Raw genomic sequence first — 26,538 nt, 5'->3', positions numbered from 1 at the left:
AAGAATATGGTACAATAAAATGTACTGGAGTGATATACATAGCAATCTAAGTGATATACATAGTAAAAAAGAAAACTCCACTTTCCTTTGAGATAAAAATATTCTCAAATACAACGACAATATGAGATCTATGTTTATAAACAAGGATAAATTCGACAATACTGTCGATATAATTTCGAGTAAACTTCGAGAATATTCCAACTCTAGCGACGCATAATGTTTTCGTTTTCCTCGAATACTAAGCAAGCCTTAAACGGTAGCATGCCCTTAAACAACTAGAACCGGACACTTGGAACACAGAACTTGGTAACAACAGGAGTCGCCCTTAGGCCAAGACAGCCAGTCAAAACTTGGGTACCGCTGATTAGATAGTTCCCGCTAGTTCCTTGTCCCGCCGGTGCTTTTCGAGCGGTTCTCTTCCTGCTCAACCTATTCTCCGACGGATTATTAAACGTTTCCATAGCATCGAATCCAGTAGATCGACGTAAGCACCGGCGTTCAAGAAGAGATTCCGCGTCGATCCCGAACAAGCCGAGCTCCATCGGTACACGATTTTCAATCGAGGACAAATTGCTTGTGGTAAATTGTTCGAGATTCCCTGTACCTGTAAGATTCCAGATCCTACGATAAAGAAGACGGTGTCGAAGAAATAGAAATAGAAACTGTTAAATCTTGACGTAACAATAGAACTAACCAGAGATATTGTTCTCGGTCTCGTTTTTTCCCCTAGCCTATAAAGGAATCTTGAAACTGACGACATCGATCGAACTCAAGTAATTACCGTGCAAGGTGCACGAGAGTTAATTCCGAGGTGGCAAGCTCTTTCTCTATCCATTTCCACGTCGTCCGCCTCGTCATTTTCTCTATCTTCGATCGCAACGCCGGTCCCCACCCTTTTTCAACATTTTCTCTCCCTTTCTCGTTCAGTATGGCCACCTCGACTGCCTTTCTAGCCGACAAATTGGATTCGATAATTGCGAATCACGATGGCAGAGACGACAGTCACGTCGTTGATCGTTGCCGGCCAGCTGGCAGGGGGAAATGTCTCCGTCTTTCGACCTACTTCGCGATGGTCTATCACTGTCGCGTGAAGCTTGACACCGAAGGGCATCGAGAAGAAATCGATTTCGTGGATATTGCTTTCCTCTGCGAGCGGGCGCCAATGAATCGCGGCTATCCACGGGAATTGATAACTGCGCCCGCTGCTCATCACATTGTAATTACGCCCCGTTCCTCTTCGCCTTCCGTTTTTACTTCGCGACGACACGCCCCGCACACCCACCAAAGCTGCCGCGAGACTGGACTGGCTACTCATTATCTGGATATTATCTTTTGTTGCGCAGACAAAGCGAATAAAAGAGTATATTAACCGGAAGTTTCAGTTTTTTACTCTCAAGAAGTGGCATATTAGATTTGCCGGAGAGTGTTTCCCTAAGTACCTTCCACTATGATAATATTTCAATTTTGAAACTCATAAAAAATGTACGACATCGTGAATACGCTTCTCCTAGCCAGTACCATTAATTATGAAAGAAAATACGAGTAGCTGGAAACTTCTTGAATAGTTTTATAACACTCTACAGAGAAGAAGGTAATAAAAGTGGAGTGTGCTGGTTGTCAATGAAGTGTTCAGTGAAAAGCGTCGTTAAGCGGTACGGAGAAACATTAAGAACAACTCTGGAACAACTGTGTTTGTGACATTCTAAATTTTAACACGTCTGACCATACACGAACGTATCTACTAATTCCTGTTGTCGATTCCATTTGCGTAAAACTCTTGATCTTTCTCGCGGGAAAGAAAAATGTGCATACACGTGACGAACCATTCGAAACAAAGAAATCACCAAAATTTCCAACGTTTTAGGATGGTAGCGCATGGGTAACAGCCGACTACATTATACGGCCATCTATGGATATAGCTGGTAAACCGCGGATGTCCGGCGCGGATCAGCCGTGGTTAAAACTGTCCGCGTAAAAGGATCCATTTAAATCCACGAACTGGACGAACACGCGCGGGAAATTTCTGCCACCGATGCACAGTGGCAGCGGAGCTATTCATCTCCTCGTTAACGAACAATCAAAACCGCAGTCTGGTTGAATTTTTTCAATTAATGTCACAGAATTAAACGAATAAACGTCAAATTGTTGATTACCCCCGGTACTTCACTGACCGTGAAACAAACTGGAACGTCTGCGATTTAACCGTTAACCAAAGGTAAAGAGTTATGATGGAAAAGGGTGGAAAGGAATAAAAGATGAAAAGAAAGGGCGAACAAATTAAAATGAAGCAAAAAGGTAGAGGAGGAAAAAAATTAGTGAAAAATGGTGGCAACGTCAGTACGTTGTTTGCCGGTTCTTCGTATTGTTTCCACCGCAATTGCAGCTCGCGCAACGCTAATTTCACGTGCTGGCAAAATTGCCGTCGACTCATTACGCGCACGAGATCGCCGTTGTCTTTATCGCGGTGGCTGTTTCGTGTCGGACCAATGCTAGGTGAAAAATAATTTCGCGACATTACAGCCTCTCACCCCTTTTCGAGTTAACACGCCCGCGGTTTACCGTGTCATATGAAAACGACGTAACTCTTCCCTTTCGACTTTTTGACAACGCAACGTTGCGATTCGGCGGCTGTAAATAACAGATACGCCGAGATACGCCGCGATTCGATAACGAATAACGAGGCAACGAGTAAATCGACCAATCGACGAGAATGAACGAGTTTAATTGCCAGTTCACGATCTCAAGTTCCGTTCTTGTTCCTGCCATCGACGAAATTTACGCCGAAAATACGCCACACCATTACACAGATCGACTGAATTATCAAACAGAATTGCCCATCAATGTCGTTGTTCATTTAACTTTATCATACTCCCTGGACGGACGTTATTTTCCTGCGCCATTGTATCGCCAATAATAAAAGATACAATCGTATTCTCCAAGTTGCATTCCGTCCAAATTGTCCAACTAGCTTATCCGCCATATTTACAGCTTCAGCCTGATTACAGTCGACTATGGCGCGATACATTGGCGAAACACGTACAATTCTTGGTAGATTTTCGCGAGAGCCGAGCCTCAGGGTCATGTTTCCTAACAAATGATCCAGCCTGTCAAATATAACTAGGAAAAGAGGAGCGAAGAGGCCGCTTAACAGCCTGACGAGATAAAAACTGATGGGTCGTCAGGGCCATTATTGTGCGGTGTGCGTAGAAACATGTCATTACCAAGGGGTGCATGGGGATTTTCTGTGAGGAACGAGCGTGCGAGAGGCTGGATGGAACAGGTTGGGGTCGGTCGACCATATATTTGTGCGTATCGTAGCTAGCAGTCTGGGAATTACAAGAAAGATTGATCGTACCTATTTGCTGAAACCAAATTACACTTCTGTTCATCCACTCTCACTATCTTAGGAGCCATTTTGCTCCCAATGGCTAGTCTCCTAGATCTTATTTACGACCGTTCGTATAAATAATTAGCCACCTTAATAACGTTCGCGATACACGTCGATATACCGAACGATAGATTATTATTTATTTCGAGTAGAGAATAAAAGGGATAAACGCGTGATGCATAGCGCCGCGATACTAGTACCGCGGTACTGGTTCGACGAGAACGAAAGTAAAACGGATAAGGAAAATGGAAAATTGTTTTCTATGATGTACGAGGTTCGAGAGGGCCGTTTCTCCAGGCGTAATGAGATTTTTCCATCGCGTCGTTGTACAGAGGATTTAACGGGCTATATGAAAGACTAAATGAAACACTTACGCTGAATGGGACTAGCGAATTCTTCACACACGGGATCATCCATTGTTGGAACAGCGACATGACTACTTGCAAGCCGACCACCACCTCCAAGATTCGTTTAATTAGAAATCTGCACAGATAAGTAAAACGTGAATTACGTATATTGTGTGAATTACGTAATTACAGACTCGTTTAACGCGGACGTAGTAAAACAAAAATATTGTCCCATGTTTAAATATACTATTTCGCTTCGTAGAAAATGTACCGAGAGTTTCTAGTCCTGTAAAAGCATGACCCATTTCCACCGTACGTTAGTCAAACAGAGTCAGCCACGTCTTTTTAGTCTACGTCACGACTTTTCTGCAAATAATACATTAGCCACGTTGGTTACATTTCTCTTATCATGCACACTCCGTGTACGTCAAAAATTCGCCACGCTCGCCGAGAAAATCCAAAAATATGACTCGACAAGAGGGAATCACGCGATATGACGTTTCTTTTCCCCGTCGCAATTCGTCCCAGAGATTTTCGTGGGCCAACAACTGCCGGTGGCAAGAAACGTCGGCCAGCCACAGACTTCTCTTTCGTCGATGCACTCCATCCGACCGAATCGGCAGCGGCGGCGGCGGCGACTGTATGCATCGTCGAAATACGTCCGTACAGACGGAGGAAAGTGTTCCACGAAAATCTCTGGGATTCCGGATACAATCGGAAGTACGAACCCGGAAGCACGAAAAGGAATACATCACCTTGCCTCCGGGCGAGTCCATCCAAACGTACCCTCTCTCTATTTTCCCAACAATAGCCCACTTAAATCTAATTTCGCGAACATTTCCGCTCGCCAACTTTGCCTTCTTCCCTTTCGTTTCTCTCTTCCAAAAGGAAGTGTGCACCACCGAAACCGAGGAAGAAGGGAAACTTTTTCGGCAAGTGCCCTGCAAACCTGGCCAAGATCTACCACTCTTACGTAGAAAAATGTGTACGATGCGGGGATTAGAACGGAAAGCAACTTTAGCTGCGCAATTTTCTCGTAAACTGCAGTTAAAAAATTTAGTGATTTTAACAACCTAACCGAACATACCTTTTTCAGAGCGAACGATGTCGATTATTTAAGATGACTAAGAAAAAGGTAGTTTCTCAAAAGCAGGATACTAGAACAGGTTTTACTTATTTTAAAACTAAATCTATATTTTCAAAAATAGAATATACGAAAAGAGAAAAAAAAGGCAATATTGGGCTGTTCCATGATGGATGTTTTATAGAACGTATATTCCGGGCGTAGAATATCCAATGATACCGGAGGTTCTAAAATATACCTCGAGTTTCTCTTCTCGTTATTTTAAAAATCTCTCCGACAATTTTACCGTGCGCGAAAAACTAAAACGTTCGAGTATTTCCTAAAATGTATTGATCGTAACGGTTAAAAAAAAAAAAATTCAACCTCTCGCTATTTACCTTTTCCGAATCCTTTGTGTTCTGGGGAAATTCAGTTCGTAGCAGAGGGTAGGCGCCAGGATGTAGTAGTAAAGATCACGGAGATTCAAGTTGTCCGGATATTGCACCAAGACTATGCCGTCTACTTTGTGCTTCGAGTCGTCGACGAGGTCGCCGTTTTGCTTCGCGATGGAAGCTGCAACAACGAATCGTATCCGCGTTAGACTAAAGAGAGAAAAAAACAGATTACAGCGATGAATCACACGCCACGGCTGGCAAGCAACAGGAATTTCGCGAACCCTTGGACAGCCTCTCGTGCTTGCAACCGGGCCAAAACCGGAGAAAAGCAAAAATCGACGAAATAAAAGGAAGGAAATAAGAGAGGAAGAGAGAAAGAAAAGGAAAAAAGAAGAAAGTGAAAGCTTCAACGGGGAATTTGATGAAAAGGTACCCGGGAAGTTAGTTGCTCCGTCGTGCAGTGCTCGAGAATCATTCCGTGCATCCCCAAGGACCGGGAAGAGCCGGTGTAGTTTAATCTTTCCAAGAAAAACCAGCGAGTATTTAAACTTCGATCCCTCGTGCGACGTAAGTTCAAATTGCTACGCGACTGTTACGGTAGTCATCGTTATTACACGATTTTAATATGAAGGCGGTTGAACACGTTAAAGCGTGGTAGTGTATGCCACGACAAAATTTCGCCAGGATCGGCGGAAAGTTTTTCCTCGTTGGTTGACTCGAAACGCGACCGATTCTCATCTATGCGCCTAATCCCCTGCCAGCACGAATAGCTAACTGATAGAATCCCCTCATTTATCCAAATCCAACGGATAATCCAATCTGGAATTCAAATAAGCTCAGTTACGCGCCGGCTGTTACCCGGAAAGGGCCGTGGAACCGAGCGATCGGTGCGATTCGAGTCGTTGCGACACGCTCAACGTCCAAAACGCTGTTTGCAACCGGGTGGAAATCGACGTGACTGCCGCGAGTACCATCGTGCCGACGAGAGACGTTCGGAACGACGCCTAGCGACGTTCCATGGGCCTCGAGCCTTCGCCTCGGGTAATAAGTGCCCAAGAATTCGTCCAAATTAAATTCCTCCTGCCTCTTTTTCGTTCATCTCACTTCCGTTTTTCTGCTCCGTTCTTGTCCCCTCTTTCTCGCTCTTATTTCACTGATCTCATAGCTGCTTCATTTATTCTCCGTCATGTTTTTTTCCCAGCACGGTAGCTGGCTGCTTGGTACTCAATACCGAACAGCACGGAATTCCCTGTTTCGTCTGGTCGTTGTTCGAGTTAATACGATGCCGCGCGATGATCAACCGATGTGCGCGATAAACCGTGAGATATCGCGAGGATTCCATGCGAGCAATGCCATTGCAGAGATGCGATTGGAATTTTTAATACACGATCCTCGTGCCCGATACGATTGCTCCATCGTCGAAATTTGTTGATTGATTTGCAATAGGTGTTCCAATGAGTGAGAAATATATTAATCGAATTGAATTGCCATAACCGACCTCTTTGTCAAAATATCGAAGGACTGTTCGATCGCTTTGCTGACCAATATCGAATGTAATAACCAGAAGGAGTCGAAAAGTGTCGTTAAAGTCTCGGGAACTTTCGAAATTTATTACGGTCGATAACCGGTTTCTATGCGATACTTTGTTCCTCTAATTACCATACGAATCAGCGTGCAATAATTCGCGGGAACAACCACGTCGAAAAGTGGCTGGCAACTGTGACCCGGGTATTTTCGAAAGAAAATGTTCAGCAAACGACGTCCATGGATTGGAAACCGTCTGTTGGCTAATGAATCACGAACGTTCCGAGGATCCGCCTGAAAACACCTTCAGTTTATCGGGCAAATAAATTTCTAGAATTAGATCTCCATGTCGTCGGGAAATTGTGGCCAACTGGTATCGAGACAGCCGGGGTCTGTTAGGCTCGGTTCGCACTGTTCCAGGAAATTTACGGGTTCGCCGGATTGCCTTGTCGAAGATTGCAGCCAATCCTATCGGTCGGAAGCTTCGTCTCTTGTACCGCTCAAGCTTAATTTGTGAGATTTCTCGTTCGCTGTGCGATCCTTCCGTTCGATCGTTCGCCTTCCTTTTCCCTTTGTCGCTTTCTTCGACAACTTGCTTCTGGCTCTTTCACAGTTCCAACCGGTTCTATTTTATCACGTTATGAGTTATAATGTGTCACAGATCGGCAGTACTCAAACAATGATATTATTGAGATATGTATAATTTTGCATGCTAGACTAGATTGGCCGTGTAGTAGTGACACATGTGAATATGAGTGTGTGGAAATATGTGTGTGCGCGTCGTCTCGAAAAACAGATGAATGTAACTGTTCCGTTGGCAGTGTGATATAGAAGATGGTGAGACAAAGAAAGTGCTGAGACGCAAATGAGTGCAAATGTATATCGACGAAGATGCTGGAAATCGTTTATTAAATAAATCTAAAACTATTTTAATATGAGTTCTAAGTGTGACCTTAGTGTTCCTTTACTTTTATTTCGGCAATTAGGATCCACAATTCTCAACAGATATTCGTAAGCAATCGACACGTGATTAATTCTATAAAAATTTTATCATTCAAAGACTCATTTTCAATGTAATCGCGTGTAATTGTTGTAACTCTGAATAACTATGCTAAGTAACTGACCTCTATCGAAATCTTTTAATTTTGGATGAGAACATCGAAAGCTGCGGATATAGATTTGGACATTAGAATTCTTGTGCATAGTATATCGATACAAGTTCCTAAAATAACACAAATTCTAATCTCCCGAAGAAATTGGAAAAAAAAATAGAAATTGCTTCCCTGAATGAAAGCCTGCACGAGCTCGTAACATCCAGCTTGCTACCTCGCGATGATAAGAACAGAGGGGTGCGAACTTGTTGGGTTCGTAGTTCTCGCGAGTGCTGCGAAGCTCGTGATACCGGCACGTAAGAAGATTTTAGACGCGTAGATGCTTCCGTGAGCTCGCGGTATGAAAGGTTGGACGTCAACGGAGTAATAAATTAGAGGAAATTCGTCCGACAGTAGCATTAAACGACTCTCTTCTCCCGACACATGATATATGACGGCATATTTAACGTTGCATAAGTATTTAAAACCGTAAACGATAGAAATGTTGAAAACAGTGACCTTGAAAAACCAGAAAACAAAAAAGCTGTTGCAAAAATGGGGTCAATTGTGCGACATTTAAAAAAAAAAACTAAATTTTTCATGTTTTTTACAGAAAAAAATTTACATTTATTACAGAAGGATTTTAAGATACTATTGAACATCATTATTGGGTTATGTGTGAGAATGATATCGAGTATCAGAAAGATATCAGTATAACCACAATAGGTTTGAAATTTCATGCTACTACCATTAATACCAATAGCCGTGGTTTTAGTATGTTTTAATGAACGAATTGATCAGAATGTGGAACTATGTATAGCATTGATATTATAGAACAAAATGTTCCCTACAGACGAATAATTATTTCCAGATTTTCGTATTGCTCATTACGCGAAAGTAAAGGATTACCACTAACTAGCCGATTTTTGCATCCATGAGAGACCTGAATCCACGAAAAATTTTCCATCTCTGCGAAGATTCCAAACGAGTTTTATTTCACTACATAAAATCGTTAGTGTAGATAATATAATTAAATAAATCCCCGTATTGAAAATTGAAAAATAAAATTTCAACCAACTATAGTCCATTTTCATACTCCTAAATAGCACGATACTTTAAATATTTTATCACGAATTCACTTACACAAGGTTGTCCAAAAAAACGACTACGACGATGAACAGGATATTAATTCTAAAAACTGCCAACATTTCAAAAAGGAACGTCATGCCACAATGTTAAAACCCCTCGAAAATGAATACCTTCTGCAAATTCCCTCGCCATTCATACATTATTAATCCCTCGCTTGCTGCAAAAATTTCCAAATTTCTCTGCAAACAACTAACACACGACAGCGCGGTCTTCCCTCGACAAAGCGATGAAAAAAATGGGCTCCCTAAGAAAACTCCACGACGTTCACCAGGAACTCGTTGGTCGGAATGGCGACGTGGCACGCGAAAGGATGGCCACGAACCACGCTTGGCTCAAGACTGGACCGTTTCCGCTTTATTTTTACTCGACCGATCGGCAAGGTCCGTTTGTTCGTGTCTACGTTCCGAAAGGACTTTCTCGCTTTGCGCTGGCTAAGAGAGACATTAGAGAAGATTGCTTATTGAAAGTAACGCTCGGCGAGTAAGGCCGTCGAACTCGTTTTAACCAATCGATTGGTACGAACATCACAATGCGGCATGTAGTGAACTAATAATCACTGTTCGATTTTGATCTCATTATTTGACCATATCATCAGTTGGTAGATAAGTAATATGAGTGTAAACAATAATTCCTCGCAAAATCGATAGAGGAATAGTAGAGTTCGTTTGTACATCACAATCTAATCACTAAAAATTAGCTTACTCATTTGTTACACATTTCTGTTTGTTAATTCTTGTTACACAGCATTTGGTACCATATCTCAGATATGGAAAATTTGCGCAAAGGTATGTATTGTTTTAATTTTCCAATTAAAAAATTTCTTTCTTGCTTTAAAGAGCAATTTAAAAAGTGGTTCGAAGCATCCTGTAATATTTGTAATTGATATTGTTCTGTGTCAAGAAGGTATTGTATCGCATTGCTATGTAATCCTTTTCTGCTACAAACTGCTACACTCAATGTCATTTTTTTAGTGAAATCCTATTCGCAATCGCAACTTGGTTGAACAGTAAATATTCACCACACTTATTCCAAGAAAATTTTTAAAGTTACACAGAAACTCTGTTCTTTACTAAATGTCGGTACAATATACGATGAAACGGAAGAGAGAATAAATGACTTCTGCATGGCACTTACGTAAAAATGGAAAGATCGTTCCCGACATGGACACAATTTTCTATATTAAAATACGCCAACGTGTGTAGTTGTACAAAGAGATCAATAATCAAGATATTTAGCCTGAACCATAGAGTAGGGGAAGTTCTACAGACACTTTTACTCACATCGGATCGCTAATATTGAATATCAGGGAAATGCACGTTATATGCATTTTTTTTATCTTTGTCCTAAATCCTCATTTAAATGTCACAGATAAAAAGCTTCCGCGAAAGTCGCATACGCGCGGCAACGCAACGCGCGCAAAAGTCAACACCGTCATTATGCGACGCAATAATACGGCTTGCCTTGGCGTTCGCCCGATAGAAAGCAGAAAGGGTGCAGAGGACGAAAATTACACGGCACGAGGTACAGAGGGAGGATTATACACGCGCTCGTGGTTCCGCCGTAGCTAGGGTGCATTCGTCGATCGCGCCACTTCGAATCGATCAAGAGAATCGATCGTAGAGGCCGTGATGCGTGCTCTGCTCGCCGCAACCCAGGCGTCCCATCGAATTTCGATAATTATATCAGCCCGCGGCGCTTTTCATACTTCGCTTGGTAACGTTATGTGTGATCGAACGGCGGAGCCGATCTAGCTACGAATTAACAGTCGTCTAATTTTTCTTAGTCTGAAATTTTCGTTCTTGGCTCGATGAATAATCATGGCAATTGCGCATCTATGTCTGAAAGGAAACGGCGGTCGGCTATGGTCAAGCGTTTTAACAACTACATTATCCTACTGCGCGATACTTAACGTTCGACCATTTCTCAACATCTGTACCACGTGTTTCCGGGAAAGGTATCAGTACCGCGACTCGCCATTCACATGCATTCACCATTATGTCTTCCTCTCACATTATCTTGGCGTTGATTAACGAGCCTAGGCCGCGAACAGGAACTCAGGAAACGAGGAGAGAACCGGCTACCAAATGGACTCGAATCGAATTTGCAAACAGCAACGTCAGAGGTATGTCTCTTTATGCGAGCGTAACGGTACATCGTACTCATAGAACTAGGCATACAGACATCATTGTGAGATTCTCTTTTCCATGTTCTACTTGATTATTTAACTAACAATAAGTGGAGCAAATAATACCAAGAATGCAACGGTAAACATTGCCTTTATAGGAGAGGGAAGAAAAGATTTCTCTTCTTTCCGAATCTCAATTTCCAGAAGTTTTAGTAATCGCTTATTTACCGAATAAAGATCGTTCTTTGCAGAATCACGAATAAAAGGAGCACGATCTCGACAACGATAATACCAGCATAAAAGAAATACAACGCGATTAAACGGGCGAGTGTAGGTGAATGCGGCTTCATGGAACATAAAGCGAGTAATTTTTTCAGATTGATTTTTTCTAAGTGACTTCTATAGCCCTCGAAGTCTCCTTAAAGCGTCTCTATGGAACCGGAAGAGTTGTGTAACAGATTTCCACTGCACGAAAGAGGGTCATAACGCGTCACAATGATACACGAGGTCTTTGCAGTACTACCAATCTCCCGTACAGGGAGAAACAGAGGGAAGGCAAAACGAAAGGAGAATGTGGCGTAGGAGGTTGGAGAAGGGTTAATATTCCATGCGGTGAGTTTATTGGGGAAAGGTCGCTCGTATAATTTGACTTTGCCGGGCTGAATAATCGATATACCACCACCTAACCGGCCAATACCCGGAAACAGAGGCGAGGCTGATCGAGAGTTTAAATTGGGTGGAAATTATTCGCCTCTTCCACTACGGCTCTCTGTGTACGTACCAAGCTGGGATGTGCACACGCGTCATGACCAAGCAGGACATTCTGTATGCAACTTCAGGAACGAACAAATACCAACAACGTGGAGGACTGTATTGCGACGCTCAAAAGACGCGCGTGTAGGCTGTAATGTATGCATGTCAGAGTCTATTACGCGTCACGAATATTTGCAGTTTACATCGGCTGGCTTTCAGGATAAATTCATCGCGCACTTTGAACTCACGAATGCATCGTAGAGTGGAAGAAGAACAAAGTCAGTCGGATATCGATCTCAAGAAAAACATATACGAACCTGATATCTAGAAATAAATCAGGTTAGAGGCAACAAATTCTGTACGCTGTTCTGCTTTTTTACTCGACGCGTTCCTTTAATTAATTTCGCTTAGAATAGAAACCAAGTCCGGCTGGTCGCGAAACGTGTATAACCGTTGCACACGGGATTTAACCAGTCGTCCAAAAACTTGTAACAAGCATTTTCGTGTGAGCCCCGTCACAGAGGCGGCCGACCAAAAATCCACGCGCACACGGTGTACACGCCCGATGGTCGACGTTTTTCGGGCGGTATTCGCGTAAAATTAGAGGGTGTTACGCGAAAGCACGAAACAATGTAAAGGGAATGCGTAATAGTTGTTATCGAAAATGCCGGGATGCGCGTACCATGCATTCCGAAATAACGTTTGCCGTTTCGTTCGACGCGATAAATTGATATCGTTGATAGAAATAAACGTCGCACCGTCGAGTTATTATGCAACCGCAAATTGATACAAAAGTCTAGCGAATATAAAACTTCGGGAATAGAAAGGAAGTGGAAAATACGGTGTCAAACCGAAATTACGCGAGCATTGTCTACTTACACTGTAGATTATCCCACGACAAAGATTTCCGTCGCATTCTGCCCTGGCTCTTTGCCTTTCTTCGGCCGCCTAGCCGACACCACATGTTCACTTGCACGTACGACCATAGCTTCAGGAACAGGATGGCGTACAGCATACACACATACATGGCACCGACTGAAACAACCGACAAAATTAATTGTATGTATAATATCGCAAATTATCGTAGCAGCTTGTCATCGATCGCAATTTTGTCTCGTGTACCACGGCCTGGAAAATACGAAAGATAATGTTCACGGTAACCTTGATGAAATCGTTACTTCTCGACGTGGTTTCTCGTTTACATTTTGAATCAAAGCAAAAAGTTACAAGTACGTCGATCGTCTACGCTGTTAAAGTCAAATATACGAGGAGATGTTAATACAATTTTTCGTTTTCTTTTAGTACCCTTACGATCGAGTAAAAGTTAATTAATTCGCCCTCTTGCCATCTGTAAAAACTGATTACTCGGAGAGCGGTTGTCGATATGTACATTCGATTCTCAAGCAAAGTAAAAACGAAACAGTAGCCTCGAGCTTACCGATCTTTAATCAAGAAGAACGAATAAGGAGAGGCGAAGCAAAATTTACTTTCCGAGAATTTCATTAAACAAAATCTGAAAAATCCACGGCATTCGTTATCCCCGGCGCGTACTACGTTCCTTCCAAAAAAAAAAAAAAAAAAAAAAAAGAACAAGTTAGACGGACAAAGAGACGCACCGTTACGAAAAAAAGATGAATATTGAGATGAAAAAAAGACGAAAGATAGAGAGAAGGGAAAACGGTGTGGTGACATGTGCAAGCTGGTGCACGACGTGCAAGTACATTTTAATCATCGCAATTTTACGCGCCTCCGGGAACGTGACAGCGGATACGTCTGCGTGAATAAAGCATACGCTGTTACACCGGATGTACGTGTCCGAATGTGGCAATTAAAGGGTTTATAAAACACGGTATTACGCATTCACGGTCGGCAATTTCATCCACGCTGAATTTATCCTTGTTTTTTTTTCTGCCTACTCTTTCTTTTTTATACTTCCTCTTTTACACTGAACGTCCCAACAAAGCCTGTGACTGAACGAACGTGTAATGATTAAAGCCTCAGAAGCATTTCTCGCGATTTTTCCTTCCGTTGACCGGAACATCGGGACGCGAACACATTTTCTTTTCCAACGCCTCGGCCGTGACTTCGTCCGACATAGTCCGCGTTTAATTATAGCCAACGGTATTTGCATCGCGATTTTAAGAATGTCAGTTATTATTATGCGGTGCCAGTAAGGGCTGCCACAGCTAATGGCGCGGAATTATAGACGATGACGAAGCCCGAAGCTCATATTTTCCGATATTTCCATCGATCCTGGCCACCTCCTTCGTGCCGGATTGTTCGTATCTTAATTAAATCGCGTTTGCTACCTGGTTATCCAGGTGTGCAGAGATTCCGTACATTAATGGGACGTGCTCTTCAAGGGGCACGAGTAAAATGTTCGTTTCTTTATTTTTTTCGTTTTTAATAGTTTGCTGTTCCTATGTTTATCGTGAAACTTTTTCCCAGGCCAGGGCTGACCCGTGTCCATCATCAAAGGCAAAACAGTTTTAATAAATATTTATTCGGATTAAGGTTTTATTTGCATGTAAATAACGTTGGAAAACGCATTGCGTTCACGCGGATGAAATAAGGCCGGCAGCAAAACTTCGACCTCGAATAAACGTTTAATTGCTGGATTCATAACTTTAGCCGCGGCTAGGCGGTCACTTGCTTCTTTAACTCTTCAGTACCACATTGCATCGTGACGAACGTTATTCTGTTCAACGAAGAGCACTGTACATGTAATAGGGTCAACTTTTCTCGATTACTCGACGAATTAAACGAGCAAGTCGTTGAACAGAATATCGAACTTTCGTATCAAAGATGAGAACTAAGCAGCTGGAATAAAGTAGTCATAAAACATATTCTCGTTAAGACAAAACGATGAGATAAACCGTTTTTTATTTCTCCTCCGAATCACGTCGCTGGATTTTATTAAAATTTGCAACTTGTCAGTCCAAGAACGATAATGGCGAACGAGGACACACTATGGAGGAAACGTAATTTCTTACTTAACCTACGGTTTTAAACGAAGTGGAGGTACAACAACTTGCGTATTCCTTCAAAACATCTGCCACTACTCGAGCGAAACTTAAAAACGTATCATCGGTGTCTGGCTCGTCCGTAACGTTTACAATTTCTACTAACTCTTCCTTCTACAAAAAAGTTTCTGTTTCAACAACTCTTTGATCAACTTGCTGCCTGTCTTTCGTTTCGACATAAATTTAGTTCCAATCTCTATGACGATAAACACCGAGTATTCCAGTATTCCCGCAGTGCATTAAACGAGCCGTTGTTTAAATTATTCGAAAGAATGATAATTAATGCATCGAAATCGCCTGACTCGTGCGAGTCAGACAGCCAGATGAAGCTACGATAATGAGAAAGCGAGAAAGCTTGTAACAAGCATAATCGGCCGATACTATCGTTCGTTAATGGCCACGATATACAACGATGCCACGAAGGGCTAGGATACGTTATTTCCAGGAAATATGCACGAATGCATGGATTTGCCGCTATATTCCTTCAGAACTGTACGCGAGCTTCCGGAATAACCACGGGAATGTCCTTTACCCGGTTAAAGCGTATACTAATATATTCAACCGTGATGTTCTCTTTGGCCCCGTGTTTTTCTCGTTCTTCGCGCGAGAAATATTTTCTTTGCCACGGTGACACCTGAAAACCCAGCTACAGTGCTAATTAGGAGGATTCTCAGATTCCTATGTGGACGCGTTTAAGTGCTCACCGTTATACCGTCGACGATGCTACGACGCGACTTCTTTGATGAGAAAGCGGCTCTTGTCAGGCCTTGTTAATAACATCGAAGGAGTTTTACCTCGAAAGCATTAAGGGGCAAGATAGGAAACCCTTGATTCATCTCTTCCCTCGAGCGTAATTTCCCCGATAACTGTCGTAAATGGACGAAACTTTTCAACAGATTCCGTGTTTACCCGCTTTGGGATTCAACCGTGAGTTTCTTCGTTTGACTTCGTTAAAAAGCTATCAGAATGATATAAATATTAATTTCCCGGCTCGAGTTACCATTGTCACGCCCCTGACAAATCAATCTTCGCTACGAGATAGCATGGGAAAAGGGGATCTGTCCCTGCCGTATATCAAACGAAGGTTTAAAACTCACGACCCCGAGTAACTTTGAAGGATCGATCGAGCGTGAAGTGGAATCAACGAGGAAATTCCTAAAGAAACTGGAAAAGAGCGCGCGTTACAGGATTGCGTGGCAGTTATCGCAAAACGAAGGAAGTACATCTGCGTCCCTGTTTGTCGCTTATACTCGCTCCGAGATTATCGCTCGCACGAAAGTTCGCGCGACTAACGCCGGAATATAATACATGTACGCTGTATACTTGTACGAGGCAAGATAATTGCCAAATGCCGTGACGCGGCTACACGCTTAGTATAGTTTGACACCGTGTACGTTGAAACGAATCTATCTTGCTGAGGGACGCGCTGCGTCACTTCCAATACATTATGCGTGTGCACGCCTCTTATGCGATTTTGACACGATCGAGTGAATTGCCTTGGATCGACGTCATGGTAAATACGAGATGACGGAATATCTCTAAAATTCCTCGGATCAAGGAAGAAACTTTGTCATTCGAATCTAACTGTCTATGTATTTTTATTTTACTTCACCTTAAACTTCCATTGTTAATAATAAAATTACCAAATATAGGAAAATAACAAATCTCTAATTTTTCAAAACCTATAATTATTACAAAAAATGATTTTGACGATATAGTTCATTTCTCTTGAAATGGAAATATTCTTTTCGTTATAGTCGTTCTTTTCGTTTCTTAAATATACCCTTGAATCTTCCTCCGTCGAAAATTATTACATGTCCAGCAATTTTTCAGCGGTCAAGCAACTTAATGCCTTAATTGTTCTATAACCATAGAAAACATATCTGGCGAGGTTTAAGATATATAGTATACTCGAGTTACGTCGATTGAAATCACCGTTCTTGCACGAGACATTACGCCGGAGACACACGCCGGTACGTTTTTCGTGTCCGGTCGCAATATACGAGCACGCCGCAATTGAGTCGCGACAATTTGTCCCTATGTTGGACCGTAAGGCGCACTGTCACGGAAGATTTATACGAAACGATACGCTGTCCGGTAGACTTTTCATCGATGGTATTACGTGACGGTAAATTTTCTAGCGACGATATTACGACATTATAAAACACTGTTGGATGATCTAAATCGCCCAACAACGGAAACGGGATTCTTCCTATTACACAATATTTTTTCCAATTCGCCGATACCGAACTATCGACAGTCGTACAATGGGCAGTTATAAAGCGCCGCAACGCCAAAGACAGCGAATGAGTAAGACTATTTATATGCAAACACGTTCTTTCACGTACTCGAATACGTATCGATGATTTTATTACTCCGCTCTCGATTCAGCTGTCCGCGGGAGAGATAAACCCCCGAAGATATATCGTTCGGTGGCAAACAATTTTCCAAAATTTTTCAAGACACCGTCATATTTCATCTCCGACAATAGCGTCGACGTGTAGAAAAGAGGAACTATAAAAAAGAGATCGCAAAAAAATAAAGGGCGAAAAAAAAACAAACAAAAATCACGCCCTCGGTTAACGTATAGAATTATTCTACTGATTTTGCTGCAACGAACACGCCGTTCAACGATGAAGAGACCAAGGGGATTGTTGCATTGTGCAGCCAGCGTGCAACAATAGCGAAAGTTCCACCACTGAAAATAGTTTCTCCATTTTCTTTGGCCGCTCGTCGAGCTGAGGAATTGCCAGTTTTCACCTCGGACCCCATTGTCGCTCGGTATACTTCAAGATCCGCAACTTCCGATCTTCGCCATCCCACTTCGACCCGCTACTTCTCCTCTCGATTTCAACCAGCCTCCCCTTCCACCTTCTCACCTTATCCCAGGCTCGTAGTACGACGATTCCTCCTTCCTCCTCTGTCAACTGACACAGTCGTTCTCGTCTATCTTTACGCCACCGTTTTCTCCCTCTTTTTTTCGATCGTACTGATGCCAGAAAAAGCAGACTGATGCATTTTGATCAGGATCCATTTCCGCGTGCCGACTCGAACGGAAGAGACTCCAGGGCTCTTTCACCCTCGCCTAGGAAACGTGTCATCGAGAACGTCCTCTCTTTGAAACACGCTCATACCATGGGTCGACTTAGTTTCTTCATCTTTTATAGGTTCGATCCCCTTTCATCATCCCCGCATCCGCGGCGATTCTCCTCTACGGAATAAACGCCACGATTGCTTCCAGCCGCTTTACAACGAAGCTCTGTGATGTATTGTGAGCCAACAAGTCTTTGTGATTATGCAAAAATTGTTTGCAATTATTAATTGGAAAGTAAAAATGTAATAAAAGAAAAAATAAGGTAGATATTTTTTACCTTGAACAATTCGAATTTGCTATAGATCTTCCTTTATAATTAATAACCTTTTATATGAAACGTGATCCGATATTTCATTGGATATTTAATTTTCTCCTAATTTTCATATCAATGTATTTAATTTCATTTTTCATCTCTGTTCAGGTAATTCGTTAGAAAAGCGGTGCATTGAAAGATGTAAATATAAATTCATTAAGGCTCCTAATGGAACCAAGAATCGTGGCGAACGCATGAGAAATTATGACAGACGTAGGATACAGTGGCATTTCTCGGCTCGCTGGCAGTAGTATTGTCCCGCCATTAGACAGACGGCGCGATCGCCAGACAAGGGAACAACGTTTCAATATTTTCATAGATACGACGTTACCTATATATATCCGGATAAAAATCGAACGAAATTACTTCGACATTTTTTTAATTGATCCTGTCTGTAATTTAGATGAAAGAAATTTACGATGATTGTTTTTTCTTCGTTTTTTATTCCATGAAATTCGAGGACTCATGCATATGGAATTGATACGTAGTAACGAACAGTTGGCGAATAATTAATTAAAATACAAATTTCAGGCTCAATCTCATATCCTAAATATTTAATCGCATAAAATGTATGCTCGAGTTGACGTTCGTTTCTCTTTGCCGTTCGACAAATTGCCATACGCGCGATGCGTGAACTTGAAAAAAAAAATATTAATGAACGCGAAACATCGGCACAATGAATCGAAAATTCTTAATTGAGCGCGATATAGTACCTGGTCTCCCTGTCGACGATTAATGGTTTCATCGAAGCTATTAGAAGGTAACTGCGAGTTCGCGGAACAATGTCGCACCTACGTCGAACGTGGTCTGCAATTTTGCTCCGCCTAGCGTGCACGTTGCATTTAGCGTGACAACGCGGATGCGTGTAGGCGACATATCTGAGCTACTCTAACATATAAATCGAGAATAGTGAATAAAATAATCAAAGAAAAAAGAAGGAGGGGGAAAAGAAGAATGAAAGACCCAGGAATGAAACATCAAAAGGGAAAAGAAAGAGAATAAAAAGCAAAAACGGAAAGCGGAATTTGAAAAGAGCAGCGGAAGGTCGACGATACAAGCCAGGACGATGGTATATTCTCGATTCGCGATCGTAATCAGAAACGGCGACTGCGCTTCCAATTCCACGTATTCGCCTACCTACTATCCCGCCAGAATTCGTGAGTAAGACGACGCTCATCGTTATCGTCGTTAAAATTTCTGCAATACGTATCCGTTGAATTTCGATGAACCACGGCCGATCGAGTTTACTCCAACGACTATATTCCCCTGGATTCATCATTGTGCAACATTACTTTAAAAGAAAAATCAAATATATATACATAGTGGATATATAACGAATGGTGTATACATAATGAAACGTAAAAAAAAGTTAGTATATAAATATGTCTGTGCAATATTAAAATAATTCAATTTAGGAAAAGTGTGGTTGATAAAAAAAAACGTAAAAAAGCGTAGCTGGGAATAGATATTTCGATTGTATTTTTATTCCCACCACTTTCTTACTCCACCCGTCGAGTCGGGAATTTATTCTTTCAACGTGTTTTACGCAGAAACTTTTATTCAAGCGTGCATACGCGACTGAATCGAATAAACCTTCGAAATTACGATTTCATAAAAATCCGTAATGTTCGGAATAAAAATGTCAAAGGTGTTTCACGGATGAAAGACGCGCGACACAGCGCCATCGTGAATATGCACGTCAGGGAGAATTGTTTCCTTTTATTTTTGCCGGGGAACAAAGAACGACAACCGAAACGTTATTTTTTAAATGGTTGCATGTCACGGTCATTCTTTCTATTAGAGCATGAAATGTGATTCGCTGTTACGATTGTCTTCACGACCGACTGGTTCGATGTCCAGTTAAACTATATTATTAAACGATCTAACAGTTCCAACTATCCCAGATGTTTCACTAATTAACACGAAAATTCAACGTTATTAATTAACAAGATCCGAATCCCAGTTCGATTCTATGTGAATTCAGTAAAATAGGAGATACACGGGAATTATAAGCAAATTTCGGCGAACCGAGGGAATTACCAAACGATAGTTAGAAATTAGACGAGTTCCCAAAATTCTGCTGACTGAAACAAAACGTCCAAAGTTTTCATTAATTAGCTCGAAGAATAATTATCTGGTGGAATGATACTATATTTCGTGCAATTGTGAGGCGATGTGAGTGCCTCGTGTCAATATCACCGCTCCAATGCGCCCAGATGGAATATATGTATGTACTACGAGTAGTGTGACAATAACACGATCAGTTATACCGATTCCGCAATATCGGCGCCCTCGATCGCTGGTATCGAGTTTCCTCCAACGAAACCGCTGTCCGTATCGTAATTGGGGAACTTGTGAAATGCCCTTCCTATTAATTTTAAGAGATTATTATTCGATGCATCGATGCACACAGACAATTAAAAGATCGCGTTGTTAGCTTCGCTAATAATTCTGTCAACAAAAGTATTCAAAAAGTCACGAGATATTTTCTTCAGTAATAAAATTCCTTAAACGTGCTTTTCAATTTTTAAATCGTTTGAAATATCTTTATTATCGACCTACATCTATTCGATAAGACCTAATTAATTATCTAGAAGATATGATTTCGATATTTTTGATCTTTATCAATTTTTGATACAGCAGGACAGGAATTCATGAGCAGAATTCTAAACGGGACAGGAGGACACGATTTCAACTAAAACCAATACTTTAAAACAAGCCTCGGAAGCCTTCGGAAGTTACATCAAAGATCGAATATCCATCGAATTAATACAACATCCTTTCAAACCCGATCTTCGTCTGGTTGATACAAAGTGAACACCAGTCAATCTGACGTTGATCAAACGGAATAAACCAAGAATCTCTCTGCGAGCTTCCGGTATTCGCTAACAACAAAATCAATAAGAATCTTCTTCAGGCCAGGATACCTGCGAAGCAAAAACGAGGCTGTCTTTATTTTTCGACGATGTTCGTCGATAAATTCAGCCGGAGACTTCGCTTCCGGAAGACGTGTCTTTTGCACGGACGTGCTTGGTGATCGATCGCCCGGCCGTAATTCATCTGGCACGCGTAATTCCATACTTATGTCCTGACGATTCCTCTGCTCGTATCTTCGATTTCCACAGTCTGTTCCCGCCCCACTCCAGAGGAACATCTATGATCCTGGCACGATATCCAGTTGGCTCGAGCTTGTAATCACCTCGCGAAGTTACCGTGCGTGAAGCCGGAACTTGGCAAGCTGCGTGCATTCGTTTCACGCACGACTATGCTGATCGCGTGGCTCTATGTGTATGTTTGTTTTCACGCGTTTATGGGGTGGATAGGATGATACAGTTGGAAGGACGTCGTTTCTGTTTTTTTCAATTGAATCAATAGGCGAGCAAAACGCATATCCGAAGGATTTTCCTTTCACGAAAAATAGCGTTTTCTCTTCCATTGGTGCGTTCGTAAACTGGTACAACATTTCCATATCGGTTTTTTTCTTTCTCTCTCTCTCTCTCTCTCTCTCTCTCTCTCTCTCTCTCTGTCTAACTACAGTGGTGGCGTGTGCAAAATCTAACACGTTTGTTTCCACGCTACAAAGATACTCCCTTCCAATAGGTGTTCTTCTAACATAGGCAATCATTTTTCTCCCTCTCCAACTTAAAAAGGTTGCAAACTTTTCTTTCCAATTTTTGTTTCTGATAGTTGTTTTTCCTATACATCTCCCTGAGGTTCTGCTTCTTCTTACTCGTTTAAGGAACGCGTCAGCGATCGGCGCGATATTCTCTGAAACAAAATTCGTCCGAATAGCCTCGAATTTTAATTTAAATTTATTTCAAGTATCTTTGTCCACGACTTGGCCGGCGCTCCTGCGCTTTCTCTTTCAGCGTTCGCGCAATCTCCCAACGCAAAGTTCAATCGTCGTATCGCTCTCGAGAGAATCGATTTCGTCTTACATTCCGCGCCGTGACTTCACAGAGAGCTAAACATCTTAACGTGTTGTTGCAACGAAGCTGATTCCCCGAGCACCAAAGAGGCACAAAGCGACCGCTTCCTCTCAAGTTTGTTTCCAGACGCGGAACACAGCGCGCGAACTTCGTATTTCGATGAATCTTTCAGGCGTATCTTCGACCGAGGTCAGACACAGGTTAAAAATGCACCGGATTAAATCGGCGTGGAGAACGACGATCAAAGCGAGACGTGCATTCACAACGGTCTTAAACGTGACCGCATTAACGTGTGGCTCTTGCTTTGTACATCCTTCCTATGAGTTTAACCTCGATCCAGCCACTCCCTACGGAGTCGAGAAACAGCTAGAACGCGACGTTCCTGGCTAGCCGAATCCCTTTGGAAATTCAGGATATCCTCTTGCGAGACACTTGCGCTGCCATCTCTATGCGACTACCTCGAACGTTTGCGGGAAGAAAGCCTCCTGCCAGAGAATCCAACTGTATGTTTGATATTCCAGCTTGCTTTGTACTATTCTTGGTTACGAATTAGTATTATGTTGATAGACATACAAGAATGCTTTTGGCCAAAAATATTTCTACTGCGATATACTGAAGTATTATTTTCTAAAAATCATATCAAGTAATTCTACTGCCTAAACGATGCTGGATGGTGTCTAAACTAAGTTTAGGAGTTACTCCATGGGAAAATGCGTCGAGAATGGTAAATCAAAGCCGGCGTTGAACGCGAATAGTCACCGGACGAAGGGTGTCGCGACGACGTTAATATTTCAGTAACTCAGCCTCGTAACGTTGCAAAGTGGCTCTCCGCGTATCGTTGTTATATCTTTGCAAGTATATTGCCGGCAGTTAGAGGCAGTCTGACCGGACCTGCCAGCCAGTTGAACCGGCTCCTCTATCTGGCATCCACAAAGGCTGGCACCCGGGTATCGAGTCAGGCGCTTGCGACGTATAACTCGCGACATACCCCAGCGATGCTGCTCAGAACCGTGACTTCGTTCGCATTATTCGCGCGGTAACCAATTTACCATCCTAATTTTACGTGGATTATCCGGTGTAAACGGCACACCGACAGTTGCCTTTGTGCATTCGACTGCCACGAGCTAGTTAGCCTAACACCGGCTGGCTAGACTCCAGACGTTTCTATCTCAAACCCCTGCGCGCCTGTATCGCTGCTTGCCGGCGAGGATATGTATGGAATTCTTGCACCCCTGGATCGCCATTACGCGCGGCGTGAAAGCGAATCGAGCACGCACACGAGGATGCGTCTCGTTCCTCTGCTCGAATGCTCGACCATCCGCGTCTTCTTTAACTTGGCTCGGCCGTGTTTCACGCTACGTCGAACGCCGTGCTCGTTTGAAGTCAACGAAATTGGCTGCTTATAAGGGCTGACGGTTTCGGAGTGTGAGTGCTGAATTCATCGCTTCTTCGTCGTTCCGCTTCTCTTTTTTCTTCTTCTTCTTCGTTTTCTTCCTTCGTTTCTACTTTCCTTTTCTTTTTCTTTCCACCTGCTCTCTGACTATTTAAGTCAGTTCATCCTTGTTCCATCTTAGATCGTTTTCTCTTCCTTTTCTCCGTTCCTCGTCCAATCCTATCGACCATTTCGTACTGGCCGTGTTCTTTGGAATTACAAATTATGCAGCGAACGGTTCGACTACCGCGGCATGAGTTCCTCAGGAATTACAAATCACACGTCCAGACATCGTCCTCTCAGTCTACAAGAGAGATTCGCTTCGGAGAGCGAGAAGCGAGCTACTGTTGGTTTAGGCAGGAACGAATAGGGTAGAGGTTGGAACAAAGGAAACGCTGGATCAGATTTAGGATCTCGGCGAGTCTCGCGCCAGAACGGTCGAGGCTGCAGACGTGGTACATCGTGGAACGTAAGAGGCAATCAGTGTGTTTGTACGTTCACATGGAGAGGAAGAGAAGATGGAGATTCGTCTGTAAATAACGGCCGAAGAAACGGAACTTGGCATAATTTTCCTAACATAGCCCTGGACTCTTCTCGTTAACGAACTGTTAAATCACGCGATTCCTTAATTAACGAGTTCCAAGTTTCAATATTTATCATCAACATCTTTGGTTACTGACCGTCGTTGGCCTACGAGATTATCCAGTTTCCAGCAATTCATATTTACCTACCAAGGTATTTACGCGCTTTGAATCATAAATGTTTCTCCATCGAGGCCAGGTTCTGCACTAAAACGTTTACAGGCTTACGCCGAAGGTAGAGAAGCTTTGGGCGAAACGGAAATTACGTTCGAACGCAGCCGGATATGTGGCCAGATGGGCGCCTTTCCGCGAATTTTGAATAACAAATCGTGGACCGCCGACTAATTCGTGCAGCCGTTCAACCACTCCGTCCCTTTCGTCACAGCGAAAGGGAGAGAACCAGCCGGAATAACTACTTCGTTATCATGCTGTAATCCACTAGGATCTAGTTGAGCAAACGAGAACATCTATCGTGAATGGGGAAGCGTTTAGGTCGCGCCATTTTCCCAGAATCTGTGTCACAGTTACCGACGCCCACGTCATGAGGTAAAACGACTCACCTCAGGACCTCGTGGAACCTAAAGATTATAAGATTCATTTAAACTTTATCGCTTCGACCAACTTGAACTTTGCCGTGTCAAGCGATTTTAATTTTCATTCGTTCTTACGGTGGCTAAACTTCGCTGATATCTGCCAGTAGGTTAAGATGTAGGTTTAAGGACGTGAGTGAAATTTGTGAGAGGTAATTTAGTTCGGACCAAAGTGGTTTGGACCAAAATGTGATTTTAATTTTGAAGCTACGTACATAATTTTAAGGAAACTATTTCAAGTCGGCAATAACTTTATACTAGGCGAACCTTCTTTAGGATTTTCGTAAATATTAATTAGAAAATTATTTTAACGAAAGACTTATGCGATAAAAAATTCGAAACCTCCTGCGAAAGTTTCAAACTTACTTCGCATGAAACTATCTTTCCTATTTTGACACATCAACAAACTTTCGTTATCGTCCATTTAATCAAATCTTCGGGTCATCGTCCACTAGTTTTCTCTTGAAATGATTTCACAAAAGCTTCCTCTAGTTCCAAAAGCATGCCTACGTTATTCGCATCCAATATCCATCCTGTTGCAGCTGCATTTTTCACCTAGAGAACGTAGATACTGATACTATAACGGCGTTGTACAGCGACAGAGAGACGAACGAAAGAGTGGCTAAGCTAAACGGGAAAAGAGAACGCCTTATTCTCGGCACGATCTTGAAATATGTCGCCTGGCGGTTTGCTTTCTCCGCCCCGTCTTTAACGCTAACGTGTCACGCGCGTACACGACGTTAGATGACGACAACGACGACGACGTTAGATGACGACGACGAGGACGACGACGACGATTGAATTTTCCAGGCAGACACAACGATATCGTCAGCTCGATTCGTAAAGGCTCGCCTCTTTGTTTCGTCCGACGCGTTATTACGTTCCCATCTGACGTTATGCGTTCGGATTTTACGGTTGGAGGGTAGTCGCGTGCTCGTTACAACTTTATGTCGGCTGTATGGCATATCGAGACGTAGGGTGCGTGCAAAGTGCATGCTTCGGTCCGGATTTATAGGTCGACGGCGAAATCAAAAGACGCTGAGAATTATTAGAACGCGGATGCAGGCGCGAGTTACACGAGCTCGAGATTTCTACGCGTTCGTTCGCTGCCAGTGACAGGGTAAGAATTCGCGAATTATGAAATTCTAAGTGACGTCCGGAGTGACAGGGTTCGTTATTATGTCGAGATATCGACTATTGTGCGCTGCACGTATAGCACGTTGTAAAATGCATCTATAGTTGCAAGATATCAGACAGGAAATAAATAAATACGTTGTTTCGCGTAATATCATCGTTTCTACGGAAGCGAATTTTCCACGAATTTACCACGGCAGCTGTTGTTTTTTGCCAAAGTGAAAAACTTGACGATATTTAATCGCGTAATTGATTGAATGCAAACAAACTGACGAGAAAAGAAGGCTTTTAAATGAGTATTTATATATTGGCAAACTCAAACATTTGTTGTATCTTCCAATAATTCTCCGCAATTAAATCGGACTTGCATTAAAAACGCAGCGCCCGATATTCGTTCCCGCGATAATACGATTATAAAACCAGCAAGAGCGTTTTTACAGTGACAGTGAAACATTCGACGCTGCTCGCGTGTCTCGTTCGACGGACGCGTTTCTCTCGCTGCCCTAATTAATCCCGATGAAATCGCGATTAATTACGAAACATGGATGCGCATTTGTTACCTTTTCCTGTTCGATCCAACACTGTTCTTTCATTCCATTCGTTTCTC

General features: G+C 42.5%; 1 protein-coding gene across 1 annotated transcript in view; it reads right to left on the bottom strand.

Annotated features, from left to right (window-relative positions):
- LOC122574321 (diacylglycerol O-acyltransferase 1) overlaps positions 1–26,538 on the bottom strand; it is an 88,223-nt gene that overhangs the window by 19,468 nt on the left and 42,217 nt on the right. Inside the window, exons 6-8 of the mRNA XM_043741766.1 lie at positions 12,715–12,870; positions 5,197–5,371; positions 3,763–3,871 (exon numbers count right to left, since the gene is read on the bottom strand). Of these exons, the coding sequence (XP_043597701.1) occupies positions 3,763–3,871; positions 5,197–5,371; positions 12,715–12,870 (440 nt within the window). The remainder of the gene's footprint in view (positions 1–3,762; positions 3,872–5,196; positions 5,372–12,714; positions 12,871–26,538) is intronic.

This window comes from Bombus pyrosoma, linkage group LG13 (genome assembly GCF_014825855.1).
Source record: "Bombus pyrosoma isolate SC7728 linkage group LG13, ASM1482585v1, whole genome shotgun sequence".
NCBI classification, from domain to species: Eukaryota; Metazoa; Arthropoda; class Insecta; order Hymenoptera; family Apidae; genus Bombus; species Bombus pyrosoma.
Note: the sequence above shows the minus strand (reverse complement) of the source record. Positions and strands in the feature narration are given on the sequence as shown.